Source organism: Microcaecilia unicolor, chromosome 2 (genome assembly GCF_901765095.1).
Source record: "Microcaecilia unicolor chromosome 2, aMicUni1.1, whole genome shotgun sequence".
NCBI classification, from domain to species: Eukaryota; Metazoa; Chordata; class Amphibia; order Gymnophiona; family Siphonopidae; genus Microcaecilia; species Microcaecilia unicolor.
In genome coordinates this window covers 13,630,591-13,654,127 of record NC_044032.1, presented here as the reverse complement: position 1 = coordinate 13,654,127, position 23,537 = coordinate 13,630,591, and the positions used below count along the sequence as shown (strand labels likewise).

Genomic DNA, 23,537 nt, shown 5'->3' with positions numbered 1-23,537 from the left:
CGACCCAGAGCTCTCGGTGCCGACACGGGGAGGAGACCGGTGTCGATGCTTCTTCGATTTCTTCCGAAGCATGTCACCGGAGCTCCCCGGCACCGACGAGGAGGACGTCGAATCCATCCGTCGCTTCCTCGGGGCCGAGACTGAAGAAGGTCGATCTCGGGGGGGCTGTACCGCAGGAGCCCTCAGGGTAGGCGGAGACCCACCCGAGGGCTCACCGCCACCAGCAGGGGAATGGACAGCCCTCACCTGCACTCCACCCGATGCACCACCGTCCGACGACATCAGCAGACGAGGTCCTGGTACCACCGACGTCGATGCAGCTATCCGATGTCTCGGCGCCGATGCAGAGGCCCGATGCCTCGATGCACTCGATGCAGGGGCGGCCGAGGAAGAAGGTCTGGACGCTGACGACGTCGATGCACTCGAAGATCCCGGTGCCGATGCCGACGAAGAGCCCGAGAACAACACGTTCCACTGGGCTAGTCTCGCTACCTGAGTCCGCCTTTGAAGCAGGGAACACAGACTGCAGTTCTGAGGGCGGTGCTCGGCCCCCAGACACTGAAGACACGACGAGTGTCGATCAGTGAGCGAGATAACCCGGGCGCACTGGGTGCACTTCTTGAAGCCGCTGGAAGGCTTCGATGTCATGGGCGGAAAAATCACGCCGGCGAAATCAAAAGCCGAAATGGCGAAATTTGAAGCACCAAATTTAGAGGGAGAAAAAATCTCGACCGAGGCCGAAAAGAGGCCTACCCCGACGACGAAAGAAAACTTACCGGGGCAAAAAAGCTGGAAGTACGGGGAGGATTTACACGAAACCCGGCGGGGGGTTTCCGGAGCACTTCCCGACTAGGACAAAGCTTTCCCGAAGGAAAAAAACACGTTCAAAACAAATTGGACGCGCGAGGTCGACTTTCCGGGGCTCGACACGGCGAAAACACGACCGTACCGAGTGCGGACAAAAGAAGACTGGCCGGCTCGAGCCGGTTTCGGGCGGGAAGACGGCCGCGCATGCGCGGTGCGCGCGGGCGCGCGAGGGCTAGCAAAGGACTTTGCTAGTGAAGTTTCCGATTGGAGGGGCTGCCGTGGACGTCACCCATCAGTGAGAACAAGCAGCCTGCTTGTCCTCGGAGAACAAATAATAAACAGGGCAGTAAAATAATATACAGAGAAATAAGTAAATAATAATAAACAAGGAAACAACAAAACATTAAAAAAAAACACGTTTCTAAATGTATTAACAGTTTTATTATAGAGTAACTGCAGTTCCGGGCATTTCTTTCAACAGTACATGCGACCTGCAAAGAGTGTAGATTCCTGGGTTGGTGATGTCTTTATTTGCACCAGCTTAAAGACAGCTCAAAGGTAAATTTGTTGTATATGCGTTTGACACCTCACAAATCCCTTTTCAACATCTCGTCTTTTATTGTATAATCTAATTTATTTATTTGTTACATTTGTATCCCACATTTTTCCACCTATTTGCAGGCTCAATGTGGCTTACATAGTACCGTAAAGGCGTTCGCCAATTCCGGTATGAGCAAATACAGTAATGTTGTGGTAGAATAAGGTTCGTGTGTACAGACACATTAGGGAATCGTAGAGAGGAAGAGTTATTATATGTCCATTACGAGCTTTGGTTTCGTTGTGTTGCAGGGTTCAGGCATTTAAGTTGGGTCGGTAGGGTATGCCTTTTTGAACAGGTTCGTTTTTAATGATTTCCGGAAGTTTAGGTGATCATAATATATTTACATCAACAATATTAAGTTAATAATGTTTGATAAAGTTCCTCACGAGAGAGTCCTGAGAAGATTAAAGAGTCATGGGATAGGAGGCAAGGTTCTGGTGTGGATTAGGAATTGGTTATTGGACAGAAAACAGAGCATAGGGTTTAAATGGTCATTTCTCTCAGTGGAGGTGGGTGAACAGTGGAGTGGCGCAAGGATCTGTTCTGGGACCAGTGCTGTTTAACATATTTATAAATGATACGGAAATCGTAACGATGATACTAAACTATTCAAGGTTGTTAAAACACATGCTGACAATGAAATATTGCAGGAAGACTGGGTGTCTAAATGACAGATGAAATTTAATGTGGACAAATGGAAGGTGATACACATTGCAAAGAATAATCCAAATCACAGTTATCTGATGCTAGTGTCCACCTTGGGGGTCAGCGCTCAAGAAAAAGATTGTCGCGTTCCCGAGGACCTTGGCATACTGTCAGGCTTCTTCCCCGGGAGCACTGGGTTCGTGAGTCCTTGGGCCACTACCGTTGAGCGGCAGTGGCAGGCAAGATCACCTTCAAGGTAGAGATGAAACAAGACTGGACCGGAACCCCGGACTGGAGTCCTACACAGGAATACACGGGACTGGAACGCACCGGACGGGTGCGCACTGGAGTGGAGCCCGCTGGACTGGAACACACTGGAGTGGACCCACTGCACTGGAACATACAGGAGTGAAGCCTGCTGGACTGGAACCCACTGGACTGGCTTCACCTACGCTTAGCCACCTTTCCCAGAGGGTTGAGCCCTCAGGTTCGGGCAGCCGGCAGGGCTTACAGGAAAAACCGGAACTGGAACTTGCAAGCAGGAACAGCAGGAATCAGGATACTGAAGTGCCCCCAGGTACTTAGGCGAAAGCAAGGCAGACAGGCAGGGAATGTCCGGGTTCCCGCAGTAGGCAGGTTCAAAGCAAGTCTCAGGGCGGGTGGCTAGCCAAGCAGTAGACAGGTTCAAAGCAAAGTCTCTGGGCAGGCGGCTAGCAAAGCAGTAGTCAGGTTCAAAGCAAAAGTCTCTGGGCAGGCGGCTAGCAAAGCAGTAGTCAGGTTCAAAGCAATGTCTCTGGGCAGGTCAAGGAGCAAGACTAAGGCAGCTGCTCCAGTATCAAAGAGTACTGGAAACAGCCAAAACAAGGGCTGAAGCTCCAGAAGCAAAAGAAAACACACACGGGGAAAACCAGAAAGCAAAACACGAGAAGACTAGGAAACTGAACACAAGCTAACAGGAAAGCAATGCCCAAGCTAACCAGTCATATACTAGAAACATACACAGAGCAAACACAGGAGAACTAGTAAAGCTGTACACAGGCTAACAAACAAAGCTGTGCCCAAGCTAACCAGTCATACACCAGAAGCATACACAGAGCAAACAATGAAGCAGTGTACAGAGCACTCTACATACCAGGGCCCTAGACGAAATGCAAAGGCAAGGGCTGCAGTCTCTAAGTGATTAATAAAGCCCTTCAACACCAGAGGCACAGCTGCAGCAATCTCCTTGCCTCCAAACAGAGGCTTAACACACAGAGAAGTCAGCCCACAGGAAGGAACAGCGGGAGCCATCTTGGATACTGGCATAGAGGAGTCGGCAGCCATCTTGGAAGAGGCATAGCCCACACAGGTGAGGTCCAGTAAGGCAATCAGCACACAGAGCCAGAGAGAAACTAAGACAGAGACAGACACAGAGACAAGCAGAAGCCAGCACAGCCACTGACTCCCAGAAACAGGGTAAGAATGAGGGTGGTCACGGCCACAGACGTGACAAAGATCTGGGTGTTGCTGTAGATAATACGCTGAAATCTTCTGCTTAGTGTGCGGTGGCGGCCAAAAATGCAAGCCGGATGCTAGGAATTATCAGGAAAGGGATGGTGAATAAGACCGAAAATACTATAATGCCTTTGTATCGCTCCATGGTGTGTCCTCACCTTGAGTATTGCATTCAGTTCTGGTTGCCGTATCTTAAAAAAAAAAAGATAAAGTGGAATTAGAAAAGGTTCAAAGAAGAGCGACCAAAATGATAAAGGGGATGGAACTCCTCTCGTATGAGGAAAGGCTAAAGAGGTTAGGGCTCTTCAGCTTGGAAAATGAGGAGAGATATTGAGGTCTACAAAATCCTGATGGTGTACAACAAGTAGAAGCAGGGCTTTTTTTGAGGGGGTACTGAGTACCTGCACCTTTTCCACTGTCTGCTAAAATTGACCCATGGAACCCAAGTTTTAATGATAGAGCTCCAATTCTACACACCAATTCTGTCTTGTCATAGATTCTGTGACTGGTTGCAGGGGGCCTGGCTATTATGGGGGTGGGTCCCTCAGTGATCATCCTACTCCTGAAGGGTGGCCTAGCATTTGAGTACCAGCACCTTTTTACTAGAAAAAAAACACAATGAGTAGAAGTAAATTGATTTTTCACTCGTTCCAAAAGTACAAAAAGAGTAGAGGCACTCAAGGAAGTTATATGGAAATATTTTTAAAGCAAATAGGAGGAAATATTTTTTCACTCAACGAATATTTAACCTCACAAACTCTTTGCCAGAAGATGTGATAACAATGGTTAGCGTATCTGGGTTTAAAAAAGGTTTGGACAAATTCCTGGAGGAAAAGTCATTAGTCTGTTATTGAGGCAGACATGAGAAACAACTGCTTGCCCTGGGATTTACAGTATGGAGGGTTGCCAAGATTTAGGTTTCTGCCAGGTACTTGTGATCCGTCTTGGCCACTGTTTGGAAAACAGTATAGTGGGCTAGATGGACCATTGGTCTGACCCAGTATGGCTACTCATGTTCTTATGTTAGACAGGTTCCTGGAGGAAAAGTCTATAGTCTGCTATTGAGACAGACATGGGAAGGAACTGCTTTGCCCTGGGATTTGTAGTATGGAGTGTTGCCACGATTTTGGTTTCTGCCAGGTACTTGTGACCTGGCTTGGCCACTGTTTGGAAAACAGGATACTGGGCTAGATGGACCATTGGTCTGACCCAGTATGTTTACTCTTATGTTCTCTCCAGTCTGTATGCCAGAAACATATTATAAGGTTATCTGACCCAGAGTGGCTGTGTGCCATGCACGGCTGCATTCATGAAATACGAAAGAACACAACAAAAGGATCACAGAAAACATTACTGGATTAAAACTCAAAGAAGAGGGAAATATGGCTAGCGAAAGCGCAGACGGAGGAAAAAATGACTAAAGATGTAAAGAGAGGTGATGAGAACTTTTTCAGATATATTGGGGAAAGAAGAAAAGCTAGGAATGGAGTTGTAAGACTGAAAGGCGCTAAGAATAATTATGTGGAAACCAATGAGCATAAAGTGAATGCGCTAAATAAATATTTATTTTCGGTGTTCACAGAAGAAAATCCTGGAGAAGGACCGCAGTTGGCTGCCAAGGGAACGTCTGGGAATGGAGTGGATACTGCACCTACGGAAGAAAGTTTATAAACAGCTGGAGAATCTGAAGGTGGACAAAGCTATGGGGCCGGATGGGAAACATCCCAGGATACTGAGGGAGCTCAGACATATTCTGTACATGGCAGCAATGACCGTGCCCCCCCCCCCCCACGCTCCGCCCGTGTGCAGTTACACGCAATCGTGTTTATGTGTGCACCTTTACAGAGACCCACCTAGCAGGAGCGTAGCCAGACCTCAACGTTTGGGGGGTCCGGAGCCCAAAATGTGTGTGTGGGGAGAGGTGGGCAGGTGGCACAGTTTGGCCCATCTCCCTGCCGCAACGCCTGCCCCACTGCAACCCCACATACCTTGGCTGGTGGGGGTCCCCAACCCCCACCAGGTGAAGCCTTTCTCCAGCACTGTTCTCTGCGCATTGCCCTGCCCTGCTGCCCCTCATATCGCCTGCATGCTCGGTTTTAGCGAAGTGTCGCGCATGCTCAGTTTCACTACAACAGAGTTACGAACGTGATGTGAGAGGAAGCACGGCAGGCAATGCGCAGAGAACAGTGCTGGAGAAAAAGCTTCAGCTGGTGGGAGTTGGGGAACTCCGCTAGCCAAACCAGGGGCCCCGGATCCAATTTGGGGGGGCCCAGGCCCCCCATAGCTATGCCACTGCTGTCTAGTGCATTATGCACAACAGTGACCCTTTTCAGTATTTAATGTATTGCCTTTCTGTGGTAGAATCAAAGCAGTTCACATTTAGTGTAGTTATTAAAATGTAACACACCGCCTTTTACAATCACTAAAAAGTCAATGAAAAAAGTTGAGAAAGAAAGTCCACCACATAACATATCAGATGACAGCAGATAAAGACCTGAACGTCCATCCAGTCTGCCATAAACTCATTACAGAAGGTGATGTGATACCTGATCTTGATTTGTCTTTTCCATTTTCAGAAGGAGAAAAGGAGGAAACAATAGAATCAAGAAAAATCTGAACAGACCCAATGCCCAGAAGCGTCAAATCGGTTAGAGTAGACTCCAGAGAATAGATGGGTCTTTAAAGCAGTGGCGTAGCCAAGTAGCAGCACACCTATGATGTGGCTGGCAGGGATCCCCAAGCACACCTTGTAAATAGCAGATCTTCGCCTGCAGTAAGCAGCGACTGATACATACTGTTTGCACTGGCCCCACAGCCTTCCCTCTGATGTATTTCTGCCTATGCGTTCCTTCTGTCTCACTGCTCCCTATGCCTGGAATAGACTCCCTGAGCCAGTACGTCAGGCTCAGTCTCTGGCTGTCTTCAAGTCTAGGCTTAAAGCCCACCTCTTTGCTACTGCTTTCCACTCCTAACCATGACTCTCTTACTCAACACCCTCACTTATCACCCCTACCACTGCAATTTCCCCACCCCTAGCTGTCTGTTCGTCTGTCCAATTTAGATTGTAAGCTCTGTTGAGCAGGGACTGTCTTTTCATGTTCATTTGTACAGCACTGCGTAAGTCTAGTAGCGCTATAGAAATGTTTAATAGTAGTAGTAGTAGTATGCGGAAACAGGAAATTGCATCACAGGGAAGGCTGTGGGGCCAACATGAGCAGTGTTTATTAGTTGCTGCTCGCTGCCAGTGAAAATCTGCTATTTAAAAGGTATGTGGGGGAGGGAGGATGCTTGAGAGACCATATGGCATGCAGGCAAGAGGGGGACAGACCAAATCGCTTGTGGGACAAGATGGTGTTCTTCTGCCCACCCATCTTGGGCCCAGGCCCGCCCAAAATTGGGTGTCTGGCTACGCCTCTGCTTTAAAGCTACCTTAAAACGGGAGGAAGACTGCTCTGAGCGAAGCGAGTTCCATAAGGACGGACTGAGAAAGAAGAAGAACGCAGAACAAGTGAACTGAAGACTAGTTTGAGCAAGAAAGTTGCTGACAAGAAGACGAGCGAAGGGTACGTGAAGGGGTAGAAGGAACAATGAAAGCAGCTTGATAAGATGGTACTTTCTCTGCTACTAATGGGCTCACAATGTACGTTTTTGTACCTGGGGCGATGGAGGGCTCAGGGCCCCTTTTATAAAGCAGCGGTAAGCCCGAAGCAGACTTACCGCTCGCTAAACAGGAAGTACCGCCAGGCTACCACAGCAGCCCAGTGGTAGTACGCCATCATATCCGGCACTACAAAAAATATATTTATTTTTCTACCGTCAGTGTGTACCTGGCGGTAATCCACTGCGCCAGTTTAGCGCGGGAGCCCTTACCACCACCTCAATGGGTGACGGTAAGGGCTCCCCCACTCCCGAAATGGCTGTGCGGCAAGTGAAGCACTTGTCGCGTGGCCATTTCCTCAAAAAAAAAGAAAGGCCAACCTTTTGCCGCAGCTTGGTAAAAGGAGCCCTAAGTGACTTGACCAGGATCAGAAGGAGATGCGGTGGAACCGATGATGTGTGGTATTCAGAGAGCACAGTCTGGGCTGTGGAGGAAGTCTCCGGTGCGGACGCTCATACGTACCCCAGTCGGTGATACACAGCTGTGTGTTTGACCGACGGCCACTTCTGCCTGATTTCTGCACAGATTTTCTTGATTTCTATTTCTGCCATCGGTACATAGGCTTCATACTCCAAACGAAGGACATTTTTTCCTTCAAAATTATTTCTTGTGGTGCCTAATTTAAAAAAAAAAAAAAAAAAGGCAAGACTGATGTCTGGTAACAAAGATGACGTTTTTATTCTCAATCCTTTTCTAGTAGCAATACCAACCAGCTAGAGTTTTAGAAGGAGCAGTGCATATTTTTCCAGAAAATACATAAAAACCGTAGGCCTGATTGTAAAACAATTTAACTGGACAGGAGAGGTTCCTCCCTGTTGAACTTGCTCTAGTCAGGTGATCCCCATATGCCAAAAATCCAGGGAAACGGCTGTGGTACTATCCAGAGCTAACGCCAGGGTGGTCTGGAAGCAAAGTCGGGGCTCGGATTTCCCCAGTGAGGGGCCGGGCATTTGTAGTATGCAGTGTTGCCACGATTTGGGTTTCTGCCAGGTACTTGTGACCTGGCTTGGCCACTGTTTGGAAAACAGTATAGTGGGCTTGATGGACCATTGGTCTGACCCAGTATGGCTACTCATGTTCTTATGTTAGACAGGTTCCTGGAGGAAAAGTCTATAGTCTGCTATTGAGACAGACATGGGAAGGAACTGCTTTGGCCTTGGATTTGTAGTATGGAGTGTTGCCACGATTTGGGTTTCTGCCAGGTACTTGTGACCTGGCTTGGCCACTGTTTGGAAAACAGTATAGTGGGCTTGATGGACCATTGGTCTGACCCAGTATGGCTACTCATGTTCTTATGTTAGACAGGTTCCTGGAGGAAAAGTCTATAGTCTGCTATTGAGACAGACATGGGAAGGAACTGCTTTGGCCTTGGATTTGTAGTATGGAGTGTTGCCACGATTTGGGTTTCTGCCAGGTACTTGTGACCTGGCTTGGCCACAGTTTGGAAAACAGGATACTGGATTTGATGGACCATTGGTCTGACCCAGTATGGCTACTCTTATGTTCTCATGTACTAACCTATGAAGAGAGAAACTGCTCCACAACATGGAGAAACCACCATCTGAGACACTTCTTCTGCAGACAGCTTTTCAGGGGTCACTTTAACGATGTCTTTATCTTCCTCTGTTCCTTCATTCATGTTGACTGTGGATAGACAGAAGAAAGAGATCATTAAAGTTCTCAGACAACTGGGGGGGGGGGGGGGGGTGTAACTCAATAACTGGGTGTCTCCATTTAGGCTTCCCGAGGGGCTGGCAGCAGAAGCGTATTCTATACGAGAACCAAGGTGCCTATGGTCCATTCTAGCGGGCATCGAGGGCAACTCCAGTAGTTGGGAAGTAGGAGCAGTGCCAAGAAGACTTCTACAGTCTCTCTCAGCCAGAGATTAAGGGGCTCATTTTCAAAACCAAAAAAAAGTCAGACAGTGACAAAAGGATGCTTTTCTCGCAAAAACATCCAAGTTGCAATTTTCAACACCCCAATTTCAGATGTTTTGCTCCAGAGTTCATCCAAATTTCAAGGGGGTATGTTTGGTGGGTAGCACCAAAAGAGAGACACTTTTCTGAAATAATGGAAGAAAATGAAAATACCTAGGATCAAAATTAATACGTTTTTGGCTAGACTTGTTTCAATCGCAACTAAGTGACCAAAATGTGCCTTAACAGTGGCGTTGTGAGGGCAGCCAACAGCCGGGGCGGGTCGCCGCTGCGCACCCCCCCCCCCCCCCGGATGCAGCGTGACGCACCCTCCTCCCTCCGTAGCGCAACCCTCCCTCCCCCCGCGAGAACATACCTGGAAGGCGGTGAGGGGCAGGCAGGAGGGCCAATCCGCCGAATGCACTCCGCTGGGGGGTGTCGGCGCCTCACTGGTTCCTTGCTCTCTCTGCCCCAGAACAGGAAGTAACCTGTTCGGGGGCAGAGAGAGCAAGGAACCAGCGAGGCGCCGACACCCCCCAGCGGCATGCACCTGGGGCGGACCGCCCCACCCCCTTCCTACGCCACTGTGCCTTAAATGACCAAATGGCCACTGGACAGATTAAAGCATAACTCCCCCAGTGGTAACTGATCTCCTCCAGCCCCCTAAGATGGGACAGCACATACCAGCCTCTATGACAGCTTCAGATATGATGACCATTCTCATTAGCACAGCAAGCAGGTCCCAGGAGTAGCCTAGTGGTCAGTGCAGTGGACTGTAGAGAAGGGGACCCAGGCCCATATCCCACTCTAACTGGTAGACTTCTGCTGGAACGTGTGAGCCCTCTAACACTAAATAACTCTAAGTATTGCCATACTGGGACAGATCAGAGGTCCATCAAGCCTAGCATCCTATTGTCAACAGTGGCCAATCCAGGTCACAAGTACTTAGCAAGATCCCAAAAATGTACAATACATTTTATGCTGCTTATCCTAGAAATAAGCAATGGATTTTCCCCAAGTCCATTTTAATAATGGTCTATAGACTTTTCCTTTAGGAAGCCGTCCAAACTTTATTTAAACCCCACTAAGCTAACCACCTTTACCACATTCTCTGGCAACGAATTCCAGAGTTTAATTACACACTGAGTGAAGAAAAAGTTTTTCTGATTCATTTTAAGTTTACTTCACCCAACACATAATTAAACTCTGGAATTCGTTAACGGCGAGAACATGGTGAAGGTGGTTAGCTTGGCAGAGTTTAAAAAGGGGTTATACAGTTTCCTAAAGGACAAGTCCATAAACCGCTACTAAATGGACTTGGGAAAAATCCACAATTCCAGGAATAACATGTATAGAATGTTTGTACGTTTGGGAAGCTGCCAGGTGCCCTTAGCCTGGAGTGGCTGCTGTCGTGGACAGGATGCTGGGCTCGATGGACCCTTGGTCTTTTCCCAGTGTGGCATTACTTATGTACTACTTTGTAGCTTCATCACATGCCCCCTAGTCCTAATATTTTTGGAAAGCGTGAACAGACGCTTCACATCTACCCGTTCAACACCACTCATTATTTTATAGACCTCTGTCATATCTCCCCTCAGCCGCTTTAGCCTTTCCTCATAGGGAAGTTGTCCCATCCCCTTTATCATTTTTGTCACCCTTCTCTGCACCTTTTCTAATTCCACTATATCTGTTTTGAGATGCGGCAGCCAGAATTGAACACAATATTCGAGGTGTGGGCGCACCATGGAGCGATACAAAGGCATTATAACATCCTCATTTTTGGGAAACAATAAAGAGTGTTAATTGACTTAAAAACTTTGGACTGTCAGCAGAGGTTCTTTACCACCTAAGCTGTGCCCCTACCATAAATTGTGGCCAGTAAAGGGGGGGGGGGGGGCTGAAGTGTTGCTTGAGGAACACCGTGGTTTGGAGGCTGAAGGGCTCATCACACATCACAATACTAATGGTACATTATCACATCACCTCTTTGTTGGTACAAGTATGGTGATCGCAGGTCTATGGGTCATATCTGCTGGACCTGCCGTAAGGTAAAAGCTTTTTGAAAGAGTGAAGTGCTGGATTGGATGCTTGATACCGTGGACCCAGCTACTTTATCTTCTCGGCTAAGCCAATGCTTCAGTGCAACTAGAGTAACAGTGTCTAAGCCATGGCAGCAACTACGCGGTCCCTTTCTGGTGAAACGGTTGTGGTATTTTAGTGAACCAGAAAGATGGTTGGCAGACCAATGACACATTTAGCCTAAATGGGAGAAGATACGGTCTCCTTAAATCATTCAAACCCCACAACTTGCAACCCCCCTTCCCAGCAGCTGTTTATGAGGAGAAATTTGAGATACCTGCGTCCAGGTGCCCCGAGTCAACCCCCGCTGATAGGAGGGATAATGGCGACCTCGTCCCCTGGCTGCAGAAGGAGAAGTTGGTCTCCAATGGCGATGTATTCCTGCCGAACAGCGAGGAGAACGTGATTCCGTAACGCAGCAAGCCTGGAGGGAAGAAACATACGTACATAAGTATTGCCATACTGGGAAAGACCAAAGGTCCATCGAGCCAAAATCCTGTTTCCAACAGTGGCCAATCCAGGTCACAAATACCCAGCAAGATCCCCAAAAAAGTACAAAACATTTTATACTGCTTACCCCAGAAATAGTGGATTTTCCCCAAGTCCATTCAATAATGGTCTATGGACTTTTCCTTTAGGAAGCCGTCCAAACTTTTTTAAACTCCGTTAAGCTAACCGCCTTTACCACATTCTCTGGCAACAAATTCCAGAGTTTAATTACACAATGAGTGAAGAAAGAGTTTCTCCATTCGTTTTAAATTTACTACATTGTAGCTTCATCGCATGCCCCTAGTCCTAGTATTTTTGGAAAGCGTAAACAGACGCTTCACATCTACCCGTTCAACTCCACTCATTATTTTATAGACCTCTATCATATCTCTCCTCAGCCCCACATCTCTTGTACTCAGCCCCTGGACTGAACCTGACGGCACGATTTAGACCTCCTTAATCTAGGTAAGTTGGGGTTAGATGGTGTCAAAATACATGTGTTAGAGATCCCATCTGTGCTTAAGCAATAGACGATGTGGCATGCATCTGTGTATTTCTAGGATTCCTATCTCAGAGTTCGGGATCACTTGGAAAACAAATACTGGAACATTAAAATCTGAGAGCTGAACATGGTTTACAAGTTAAAAAAAAAAAAAGCAGTTCCACTCCTGGTCAACGGCTAATCACAATGAGCTGTTTTCCTCTCCGCAATGCAAATTTCAGAAAGCTTCTTCACTGTGATCAGAAACGCTACCTTGGATGTCGGCTCACAATCTCTTCCCAGAGCTGTTCAGATGTCGTTCGCTGCGCTACAGAAATATGTTCAGAGCGTACATCAGCTAGCTCGGCACTTTTGGCAAAATACAGAACGAGCACCTGGTAAGAGAATGAAGAGGGGATGAAATATTCTTAGCAGAGCCAAGTCCAGTATTAAACAGTATTTTACAGCCCACTGTGCAAGCAGTAGTGTAGCCAGGAACTCTTTACAGGGGATGCGTCTCCCCCACCCCCTCGTCACTCTCCGCCACGCCGACCTTAAAATCTTCTCGGGGGGGGGGGGGGGGCAGCGGCACTCATAGTTTGTCTGCGGCCTGTTCTGGGACTTCCTCCCTGAACTGTCCTGCCCCAGGGAGGAAGTCCTTGAGCAGACAGGCTCATAGGCCTGGTGCCTGGGTGAAGACCCCGAGAGGATTTTAAGGGAGGGGCTGGGTCTCACAGGCAGTGTCTACATACTCCTACTACTTGACATTTCTAAAGCGCTACTAGGGTTACGCAGCGCTGTACAATTTAACATAGAAGGACAATCCCTGCTCAAAGGAGCTTACAATCTAAAGGACAAATGTACAGTCAGTCAAATAGGGGCAGTCTAGATTTCCTGAAAGGTATAAAGGTTAGGTAACGAAACCAACATTGAAGAGGTGGGCTTTGAGCAAGGATTTGAAGAAGGGTAGGGAGGGGGCTTGGCGTAAGGGCTCAGGAAGTTTATTCCAAGCATAGGGTGAGGCGAGGCAAAATGAGCGGAGCCTGGAGTTGGCGGTGATGGAGAAGGGTACTGAGAGGAGGGACGCACCTCCCTAAATATGCCACTGTGTGCAAGCCAGCAGTGAAGGGCTCTACCCTGCTCCTGACGGTGAAAAAACACTGCATATTAAAAACTTACCACGGGTTAGATATTTAAAAGGCTCCTGCCTGGTGATTAATCAATGGATCATAACCGGTTAGTGCCACTGAATATCCCCTAACAGCTAGATTAAAGGTGGAGCGGCCAACTTAGCCGGTTAGCAGCCATATCTAGTCAAAACATCTGTCCTACCTTTATGGGCTTACCGCTTGCTAAACAGGACATACCACTGGGCTACTGCAGCAGCCCGGCAGTACTTCTCACCGCTAGTGAACCGTCATATCCGGCACCACAAAAATATATTTACTGTTGCAGTACCAGGGTGTATCTAGTGGTAATCGGGCACCCCCGAAATGGCTGCGTGGCAAGTCCTTTCCTGCAGGAAAGAAAGGCTTCCCTTTTACCTGCTGCAGTAAAAAGGGGGCCTCGGCAGAAGCCAACATAGACCCCCCTTTTGCCGCAGCTCGGTAAAAGGGGTCCTGAAAGCCCTTAATGGTAGGCATCAATTGCATTTCTGCAGGAGACCCCCCCTTTCTAGTACAGGACATGACAAATTACGCCGACAGTGGGTGGGGAATATAGGGGGCGTTATGATTTTAATTTGAAGGGCGTTTCTTTGGACATACAGAAAGTCCTGCAGGACCCTATGGGCAGATATATTATTGATCTGCAATCTTAGACCTTAAGCCCTTCTTGTGCCAATACATCTGATAAGCAACTTTTTCCGAGGATTGTACAGCACTTGCATACTTTGGAGACACCCCTAGTTTAATGGACGGTGATATGAATGAGGTTGCAGACCCTAAATTAGATAGATCATACCCAACAGGGAGGGAGTTAGCTCGGGTCCTGAGGGGTGCCCACCGCTGTGTCCATCCATCCCCGGACATGGTAGATGTGTGGAAAAGTCTACACCCCATACAGAGGGATTATCTCTCCAGGGCTCATAACACACTGTCCAGGATTGATTATTAGTGGGTGCTCGTAAAAAAAATGAAATTACCGCATAGACCAGGTGGTAGCTGGGTGGTAACTCGGAATTGCCGCACAGGTGCTTATGCGGCAGAGCTGGTGGTTGGGAGGTGAGGATAGTGCTGGGCAGACTTATATGGTCTGTGCCAGAGCCGGTGGTGGGAGGTGGGGCTGGTGGTTGGGAGGTGGGGATGGTGCTGGGCAGACTTATACGGTCTGTGCTGGAGCCGGTGGTGGGAGGCGGGGATAGTGCTGGGCAGACTTATATGGTCTGTGCCAGAGCCGGTGGTGGGAGGTGGGGCTGGTGGTTGGGAGGCGGGGATAGTGCTGGGCAGACTTATACGGTCTGTGCCAGAGCCAGTGGTGGGAGGCGGGACTGGTGGCTGGGAGGTGGGGATGGTGCTGGGCAGACTTATACAGTCTGTGCCAGAACCGGTGGTGGGAGGTGGGGCTAGTGGTTGGGAGGCGAGGATAGTGCTGGGCAGACTTCTATGGTCTGTGCCGGAGACGGTGGTGGGAGGCGGGGCTGGTGGTTGGGAGGTGGGGATGGTGCCTGGCAGACTTATATGGTCTGTGCCGGAGCTGGTGGTGGGAGGCGGGGCTGGTGGTTGGGATGGTGCTGGGCAGACTTATACGGTCTGTGCTGGAGCCGGTGGTGGGAGGCGGGGATAGTGCTGGGCAGACTTCTATGGTCTGTGCCGGAGCCGGTGGTGGGAGGTGGGGCTGGTGATTGGGAGGTGGGGATGATGCCTGGCAGACTTATACGGTCTGTGCCAGAGCTGGTGGTGGGAGGCGGGGCTGGTGGTTGGGAGGTGGGGATGGTGCCTGGCAGACTTATACGGTCTGTGCCAGAGCTGGTGGTGGGAGGCGGGGCTGGTGGTTGGGAGGTGGGGATGGTGCTGGGCAGACTTATACGGTCTGTGCTGGAGCCGGTGGTGGGAGGCGGGGATAGTGCTGGGCAGACTTCTATGGTCTGTGCCGGAGCCGGTGGTGGGAGGCGGGGCTGGTGGTTGGGAGGCAGGGATAGTGCTGGGCAGACTTATACGGTCTGTGCCAGAGCCAGTGGTGGGAGGCGGGACTGGTGGCTGGGAGGTGGGGATGGTGCTGGGCAGACTTATACAGTCTGTGCCAGAACTGGTGGTGGGAGGCGGGGCTAGTGCTGGGCAGACTTATACGGTCTGTGCCCTGAAAAGGAAAGGTACAAATCAAGGTAAGGTATACACAAAAAGTAGCACATATGAGTTTATCTTGTTGGGCAGACTGGATGGACCATGCAGGTCTTTTTCTGCCGTCATCTACTATGTTACTATGTAAAAGGGCCCCTGAATCACATTACAGAGAATTAAGTCCTTGTTTTCCCTTCCCAAGCAGTCACGTACCTCACAGCTCATGAATGCAACAAGAAATTTCCAACTCTGCAGATTTATTCAAGTCAGCCTTTTCTGCAAGTAGAAACTTCTCTGTCATCAACCAGAGATCTAATGCCGAGTCAGTCACAACCTAGCGCACTGAAGACGGTCCGTTCCTGCAGACAAGATGTAAAAAGAGATTTGTATTACTCATCTGATGCTGTGAAGGCCCTTCTGATTGGCCAGGATGAGATTTCGGCTCAGTCAGTCTGAGGTTTTTTTTTTTTTCTTGGCAGGTGCAGTGCCATGAAGGTTTTATGTAACAGCTCAGCTTTCACAATACCTTAGCTAACAAACATACAATTTACATTTCTGATCATTGCTTCTGAAATACGACCCTCAAACGTACAGGTTTTTCTAGTTCCAATGGAATGTTTCTGTTCCGAGTAAAAATGTTTTCAAATGGATACGTCTCAGCGGTACACGGTGAAACATTTTTAAATACTTTTAAAGCTTAAATAGTCATATTAAAGAGTATCTGCAGAACATCTTTAAGATGAGCATTTAAGCTTTAAAAGTATATAAAAATGGATCAGTATTAAATATAACTAAGCAAGATCTTTTTCATAAAACATTTTGTTCTATAAAAAAAAAAAGTTTAAAAAACTGTTTCCTGGATATAACAAAAGAGAGGGAACAAAGTACAAACTAAAGTCCAAACAAAAAAAACAGCACCACGGGCCTTTAAAAATGGAACACAATTCTTTAATGAATGAGCCTTGACAAAAAGACCCGACACGGGCCGTGTTTCGGTGACTAGCACCTGCGTCAGGGGTCACAGTGATGACGTGGAAAACTTGGGGAATAACTCGAATATATTCCTCTACAATATATTATTCCTTACTCCACGTCTCATATAGTAAAAGCTACAAAGCACCAAGGCACTTTCACTTTCCACATCATCACTGTGACCCCTGACGCAGGTGCTAGTCACCGAAACACGGCCCGTGTCGGGTCTTTTTGTCAAGGCTCATTCATTAAAGAACTGTGTTCCATTTTTAAAGGCCCGTGGTGCTGTTTTTAAAAAACTGTTTCCGCCATGTACCGACGAGGAGGAGGTGGGAGCGTAACCCTTGCTAAATAAAGATATAAATCAATAAGGAAATTGAAGATTGCGGATATTTGAAGAGAGCTCCCGAAAAGCATTTAGTGCAGTGGTTCCCAAACCTGGTCCTGGAGGCCCCCCCAGCCAGTCAGGTTTTCAGGATATTCATAATGAATATTCATGAGAGAGATTTGCATGCAATGGAGGCAGTTCATGCACCTCTCTTTCATAAATATTCATTGTGGATATCCTGAAAACCTGACTGGCTGGGGGGGGGGGCTCCAGAACCAGGTTTGGGAACCACTGATTAACTGACTTTTGTCAGGTATATCTCAGATAGAAGCAGTAATATGGTTGGCCTACACAGTTGAATTGACTTTCAGTTTTCGATATTTAACTGCAGTGGTCAGCGTTCAGGCAAAATGCTGGCCGATATGGTTAAAATGAAAACCAGTACTGAACACCAGTGTCTAGAACTGGCCAGAACTGATGATCCGGTTTGGTGATGGTGTTATCCAGTTAGTGGCCACACTCACCAGATAACGTTAGGTCAATCTTTTTCACCACTATTCAGATAGCCTCTAGCTGCAGCCAAATCAACAATGACACCCCCAAGGTCCTTTTCCTGGGCGATGACTCCTAACGTAGAACCTTGCATCACGTAGCTACAGTTTGGATTAGAAGCAGACCAAAATCATTTTTTCCCTGTTTCGGCCAAAACTGAACCTGCAACTGAATTTTGTTGCTTGGTTTCAGGCAAAACAGAAACCGTAAATGACACCATGCTGCATCCCCTCCCCCCCCCCCCCCCCCGAAGAGGAGCAGCTCAACTCTGAAACCCAGCCCCCCCTTGCCCCTCGGAACAAAGGCAAGGCTCCCCCCAGACCCCCTCACTGACTGTAAGACTCTCACCCCCGGACGTACCTTAAAAGCACCGGTGGTGCAGTGGGGGCAGGAGTAACCTGCACTCCCAATTTTCTACTTGAGGTAATGGAGAGTTGTGACTTGTCGAAGATCACAGGGAATACTACCAGGATTTGAACCCTGGCTTTGCTGGTTGTTAACCCGGTGCTTTAACCACTAGACTACTCTCCCAATTATCCTTACAGTAGCTACTTCTATCCGGATAAATAACCTATTCACCAATATTCAGAGGTACTATCCAGAAAAGTGCCCTATTCCCCGATAATCAGAAGCACTGTCCAGAAAAGTGGCCTATTCCCCAATATACAGAGGCACAGTCTGGAAAAGTGCCCTATTCCCCAATATTCAGAGGCACTATCCAGAAAAGTGCTCTATTCACCAATATTCAGAGGCACAGTCCAGAATGCAGAAAAGTGCTCTATTCACCAATATTCAGAGGCACAATCCGGAAAAGTGCCCTATTCCCCAATATACAGAGGCACAGTCTGGAAAAGTGCCCTATTCCCCAATATTCAGAGGCACTATCCAGAAAAGTGCTCTATTCACCAATATTCAGAGGCACAGTCCAGATTGCAGAAAAGTGTTCTATTCACCAATATTCAGAGGCACTATCCAGAATGCAGAAAAGTGCCCTATTCCCCGATATTCAGAAGCACTGTCCAGAAAAGTGCCCTATTCCCCAATATACAGAGGCACAGTCCGGAAAAGTGCCCTATTCCCCAATATTCAGAGGCACAGTCCGGAAAAGTGCCCTATTCCCCAATATTCAGAGGCATAGTCCGGAATGCAGAAAAGTGCTCTATTCCCCAATATACAGAGGCACAGTCCGGAAAAGTGCCCTATTCCCCAATATTCAGAGGCATAGTCCGGAATGCAGAAAAGTGCTCTATTCACCAATATTCAGAGGCACTGTCTGGAAAAGTGCCCTATTCCCCAATATTCAGAGGCACAGTCCGGAAAAATGCCCTATTCCCCAATATTCAGAGGCATAGTCCGGAATGCAGAAAAGTGCTCTATTCATCAATATTCAGAGGCACTATCCAGAAAAGTGCTCTATTCCCCAATGTACAGAGGCACAGTCCGGAAAAGTGCCCTATTCCCCAATATTCAGAGGCACTATCCAGAAAAGTGCTCTATTCACCAATATTCAGAGGCACAGTCCAGAATGCAGAAAAGTGCTCTATTCACCAATATTCAGAGGCACTATCCAGAAAAGTGCTCTATTCATCAATATTCAGAGGCAGTATCCAGAAAAGTGCTCTATTCCCCAATGTACAGAGGCAGTCCGGAAAAGTGCCCTATTACCCAATATTCAGAGGCACAGCCTGGAAAAGTGCCCTATTCCCCAATATTCAGAGGCACTATCCAGAAAAGTGCTCTATTCACCAATATTCAGCGGCACAGTCCAGAATGCAGAAAAGTGGTAAACGACATTTTTGTTACAAAGAATGTGAATGGTGTTCTTAGCTAAGTCATGGGTGCTGAATTCGAAAATGAAATCAGGTTTTGCCTATCGGGCTCAGTTTTCTTGTGACACGCTACCCTTTTTATAAAAATCCTTGAAAACGCTGCATTTTGGTACCCTGCTGTGCAGGGCCGCCGAGAGGGGGGGGGGGGCGGGGGGACAAAATCTCCAGGGCCCGGGCCTTCAAGGGGGGCCCAGTGCCAGTTCCACACGCCCTCTGACCGTCTGCCACCAGGCCGGCCCCATGTATTTAAATCACCGCGCGGTGTGACTCTCCCTCTCACCTCCCTGTGAGGCGGAACTCCTCCCTTCGGGTCTCCTTCCCTCCCTGTATCCCGCCCTTGGGGGAGCAGCAGCGGCGACCTCGGAGGGGGGAGGGGAGCGGTGACCTCGGGGGCAGGGCTGCAGCGGGGGTGAGGCGGCCTTGTCCCGGGCCCAGCCAAGTTTCTCGGCGTCCCTGCTGCTGTGGATTAATTTAATTCAGCAGTTGTAATTGTTGGAAAAACAATTGAAATATACTAGGAATTACAATACAAAACCCTTAGTTTAGAAAGCCACCACCAGGAAATACGGGAGGTTTGGCAACATTGCCCATGAGTCATGCTCGAACATGTTCAAACAGGTTCTGTTGCGTCAGTTGCCACCTGTATCTCAGCATTGACAGTTCAGTCAACAATTGCTGTTGGAAGTGACTGCTTGTAGTTCTACGTTTGTGAAGGTTTGTGTTTTGTGTCATTTCAGAAGAAATGCCTCGTACCTGTGCAAATAGCCCAAATTCTTTTTGTTATATCTGTGGAGAGTTTACTCTGAAATCGCAAAAACGAAAACTTAATCCTCTTGTAAAAAAGTGCTACGAACTATATTTCGGGTGTAAGGTTGGTGAACAGGATCGCAAATGGGCTCCCCACATTTGCTGTTTGATGTGTGTTACACTCCTGACGGGCTGGTTAAAAGGAAGACGTCGCATGCCCTTTGCTGTTCCCATGATTTGGAGGGAACGAACGGATCACACAACAGACAGTTATTTCTGTCTGACAAAAATAGCAGGAATCACCTCGAAAACAAGGAAAACTGTGCAATATCCTAACTTACCATCTGCTATAAGACCTGTATGTCACAGTGAAGAACTGCCAGTACCAGTGCCTCCTGAGAATTTGATAGTGAGTGAAGATGAATACAGTGTCGAACATGCAGAAGACAGAGAAGGGGATATGCATGCCGACCCATCATTTCAGGACCTCTGTGAATCAAATGTGCCCCACTTTTTGACACAAGGGGATCTCAACGATCTTGTTCGTGGTTTAAATTTGTCGAAGCAACAGGCTGAGCTTTTAGGTTCGAGATTAAAAGGATGGAATCTTCTTTCTTGCGATACGAAAGTGAGTGTTTTTCGTGACCGACATGCTATTTTTTCTGAATATTTCTCCAAGGAAGGTGACATGGTCTTTTGTAATGATATCGAATCCGTTAGAACGGTTCACCAGGACATTTCTCAAATGGAAAAGCGTTATCAAGGCAAATGGAATGCCGCAATGTTGTCCGACTACTGCTGGACCTTACGGAGAGATGTTCCCGAGGCAAAGTACCACAGGAAATCAGGAAGGAAATCTTTTTAGTATGTTTCTTCACTTCTCTTTACTCTTATGTTGCTTATATCTTTGATTTCTTTGTGAACTGACATAGTTTTTTTTGGAACTCTTGTAGCAGAAGCGTGTCATTTTGCCAGATACATATAATAGCTACATACGCCGACACAAGCATTTACAAAAACCATTATCACATGAAAACTGAGGCTGATACAGAAATTCTGAAATGAGATCTGGATTCAGGGAAGAATTATCTTCCAGAAAATGTATGTTTTGTTCTTGTTACAGAAAAAAGTGTTTTTTTTGTAGACCAGTGTATTCAGAGGCACTATCCGGAAAAGTGCCCTATTCACCAGTATTCAGCACTATCCGTAAAAGTGTCCTATTCACTAATCTTCAGAGGCACTGTCCGGACTGTGCTACTGAAAATTCTTACGGACTGCCTCAGCGCTATCAGGGAACCGCCACGTTCTGTGCTAGCACTAACTCTATCCGGATAGGCATGCAGCTGATATCACTGACTATCTGTAAAGTTAGACCATTATGTCCAGCTGCCTGACTATGCAGACAAATACCGTTATTAGTCACAGAGCTGGTGGTGGTCACTGTTGAACAGGGGTATTCGTCACCCAGGAGACTTCAATGCGGTGACATTTGAATAGTGATCCAATTGTTTGTAATTGTGTAACACACCGATTTGTGTACTTTGCATTTTGATAGTTTTTGTGCTATGTTAAGCTATTTAAATGTCTTTTTAAATGAAAGAGACTTGATATGTTAACTTTGTTTTTATTTTTAAAAAGGCAGGGATTAGAAACGACTCATAACTTAGTCGCTTCAAACAAAAGATCCCAATATCGTCACTGGTCCCATCATAAATTTGTATAATCTTTTTGTAGGTGATTTTTACAATTATGTTATATGTTATATATATCCCACTTCATTTCAGTTACTTCATCTTTTGAAACTTCCAAATGTATTTCAAGCAATACTTAGCTTAATAGATGTCGGCTGTGAAAATCAAATAAAAGTTAACATATCAGGATTATAGACACAGATCTCTTTCATTTACCAACAGGTTATTATCTTGAGGAACTTGTGAAATTACCATTAACATAGCCGGTGGTTATTTATATGTTACATACACAAAATCTAACTTGTTTGAGTTGCAGCTCTGTTTTTTGTCTGAGACAGTCTCTCCAAAGTTTCAAAGTGCTCAAAGCCCACCTCTTCAATGTTGCTTTCGGCACCTAACCTTTATACCTTTCAGGAAATCTAGACTGCCCCTATTTGACTGACTGTACATTTGTCCTTTAGATTGTAAGCTCCTTTGAGCAGGGACTGTCCTTCTATGTTAAATTGTACAGCGCTGCGTAACCCTAGTAGCGCTTTAGAAATGTCAAGTAGTAGTAGTAGTAGTATGTTGCTATTCCACTAGCAACATTCCATGTAGAAGGCTGCGCAGGCTTCTGCTTCTGCGAGTCTGACGTCCTGCACGTATTCTGCGAGTCTGACGTCCTGCACATACGTGCAGGACGTCAGACTCACAGAAGCAGAAGCCTGCGCGGCCACATTGGTGATCTGCAAGGGCCGACTTCTACATGGAATGTTGCTACTATTGGAGATTGCTTGGAATCAACTTCCTGAGCCCTTACGCCAAGCCCCCTCCCTACCCATCTTCAAATCCTTGCTCAAAGCCCACCTCTTCAATGTTGCTTTCGGCACCTAACCTTTATACCTTTCAGGAAATCTAGACTGCCCCTATTTGACTGACTGTACATTTGTCCTTTAGATTGTAAGCTCCTTTGAGCAGGGACTGTCCTTCTATGTTAAATTGTACAGCGCTGCGGAACCCTAGTAGCGCTTTAGAAATGTCAAGTAGTAGGAGTAAAGTTGCAAATCCATAAAACTTTGTAAGGAGCTGGGTGATTACCAGGAATAAACGTGGTTAGGAGGGAACTAAGGTCATGTTTCAGTCCATAGCTCAGAAAGTAAGATAAAGTGAAGGGAAAAAATGTAGAAACCCCCATACATGGAGCTGGCTGTGATTATTTATTACATTTTTAACCATTTCCACTCCTGTTTAGCAAGCAAAGATCACTGAGAAGGGACCTGTGAAAGCCACACCAGCAAACTCACTGCATGCACTACCTCCCTTTAAGGCTGTTACACCAGCACAATCCCAGACACTTTCACTGTGACTTGCACTTTGTCATTCAGCTCAAGGTGCAGAAACTTTCACTGATCCTCGGCTCACATTTCTTATGTTCTCTCTCTCTGAAGTGAAATGCAAATGGAGAAGGAGCAGAGAATGTCACTCACTCCCTCCCACTCCCACTGCAGCTGATTTCAGCTACAAGGCTAACTCTCTCCTTGCTTTGCACTTTCTGGTGTCTGGCTGGGCTCCTGCATCATAATTCAGAAGCTTCTGGCCTTCCAAAGCTGCTCAAATGCTGCATTAAGTTAGTCCAATAAAACAGATGTCATCTGATTTTCTTACTTTGTTTGGCTTTTGTTCCAGTAAGTGCATTAAAGATCAATCCTCCTGGTTTTCTGCTTACATCCTGCAGTGGAACGTTGTACCGAAAACCCGGAGCGGAGCAGAGCTGCTACTGTTCCTCCTCCTCCTGCCCAAGGAGACCAGACGGTGCAAAGCTATCTAGCCCATTATATGTGTTGAAGCCAGTGGGCGGAGCTTGATGGCAGTAGGCGGAGACTGCCACCATACTGGTCTACCCAAAACAGTAGCAAAAGATCATTAGGACTGTCTATGCAACATGGTCCATGTGTAAAAAGTCAAAAGCTGTTGTACTTGCATAGGCAGTG

At 47.3% G+C, this 23,537-nt stretch overlaps 2 protein-coding genes across 2 annotated transcripts in view; both read right to left on the bottom strand.

Moving 5' to 3' along the window:
- Positions 1-8,846, bottom strand: part of LOC115462782 (molybdopterin synthase catalytic subunit-like) — a 16,854-nt gene extending 8,008 nt beyond the window's left edge. Inside the window, exons 1-2 of the mRNA XM_030192778.1 lie at positions 8,724-8,846; positions 7,668-7,821 (exon numbers count right to left, since the gene is read on the bottom strand). Of these exons, the coding sequence (XP_030048638.1) occupies positions 7,668-7,821; positions 8,724-8,844 (275 nt within the window). The 5' untranslated portion in view covers positions 8,845-8,846. The remainder of the gene's footprint in view (positions 1-7,667; positions 7,822-8,723) is intronic.
- LOC115462784 (molybdopterin synthase sulfur carrier subunit-like) lies at positions 7,735-23,537 on the bottom strand. The gene is made up of 5 exons (XM_030192779.1): positions 23,212-23,537; positions 15,662-15,807; positions 12,444-12,565; positions 11,478-11,624; positions 7,735-7,821 (listed from the first exon to the last, which is right to left on the bottom strand). The coding sequence occupies exons 2-4, from the start codon at positions 15,671-15,673 to the stop codon at positions 11,498-11,500; spliced, it is 261 nt and encodes an 86-aa protein (XP_030048639.1). The 5' UTR covers positions 15,674-15,807; positions 23,212-23,537; the 3' UTR covers positions 7,735-7,821; positions 11,478-11,497.

Coding starts and splice junctions, on each gene's coding strand:
- LOC115462784 (XM_030192779.1), bottom strand. Junction 11,625..12,443: donor ATTGTGAGCCGACATCCAAG/GTAGCGTTTCTG, acceptor TCTTCCCTCCAG/GCTTGCTGCGTTACGGAATC.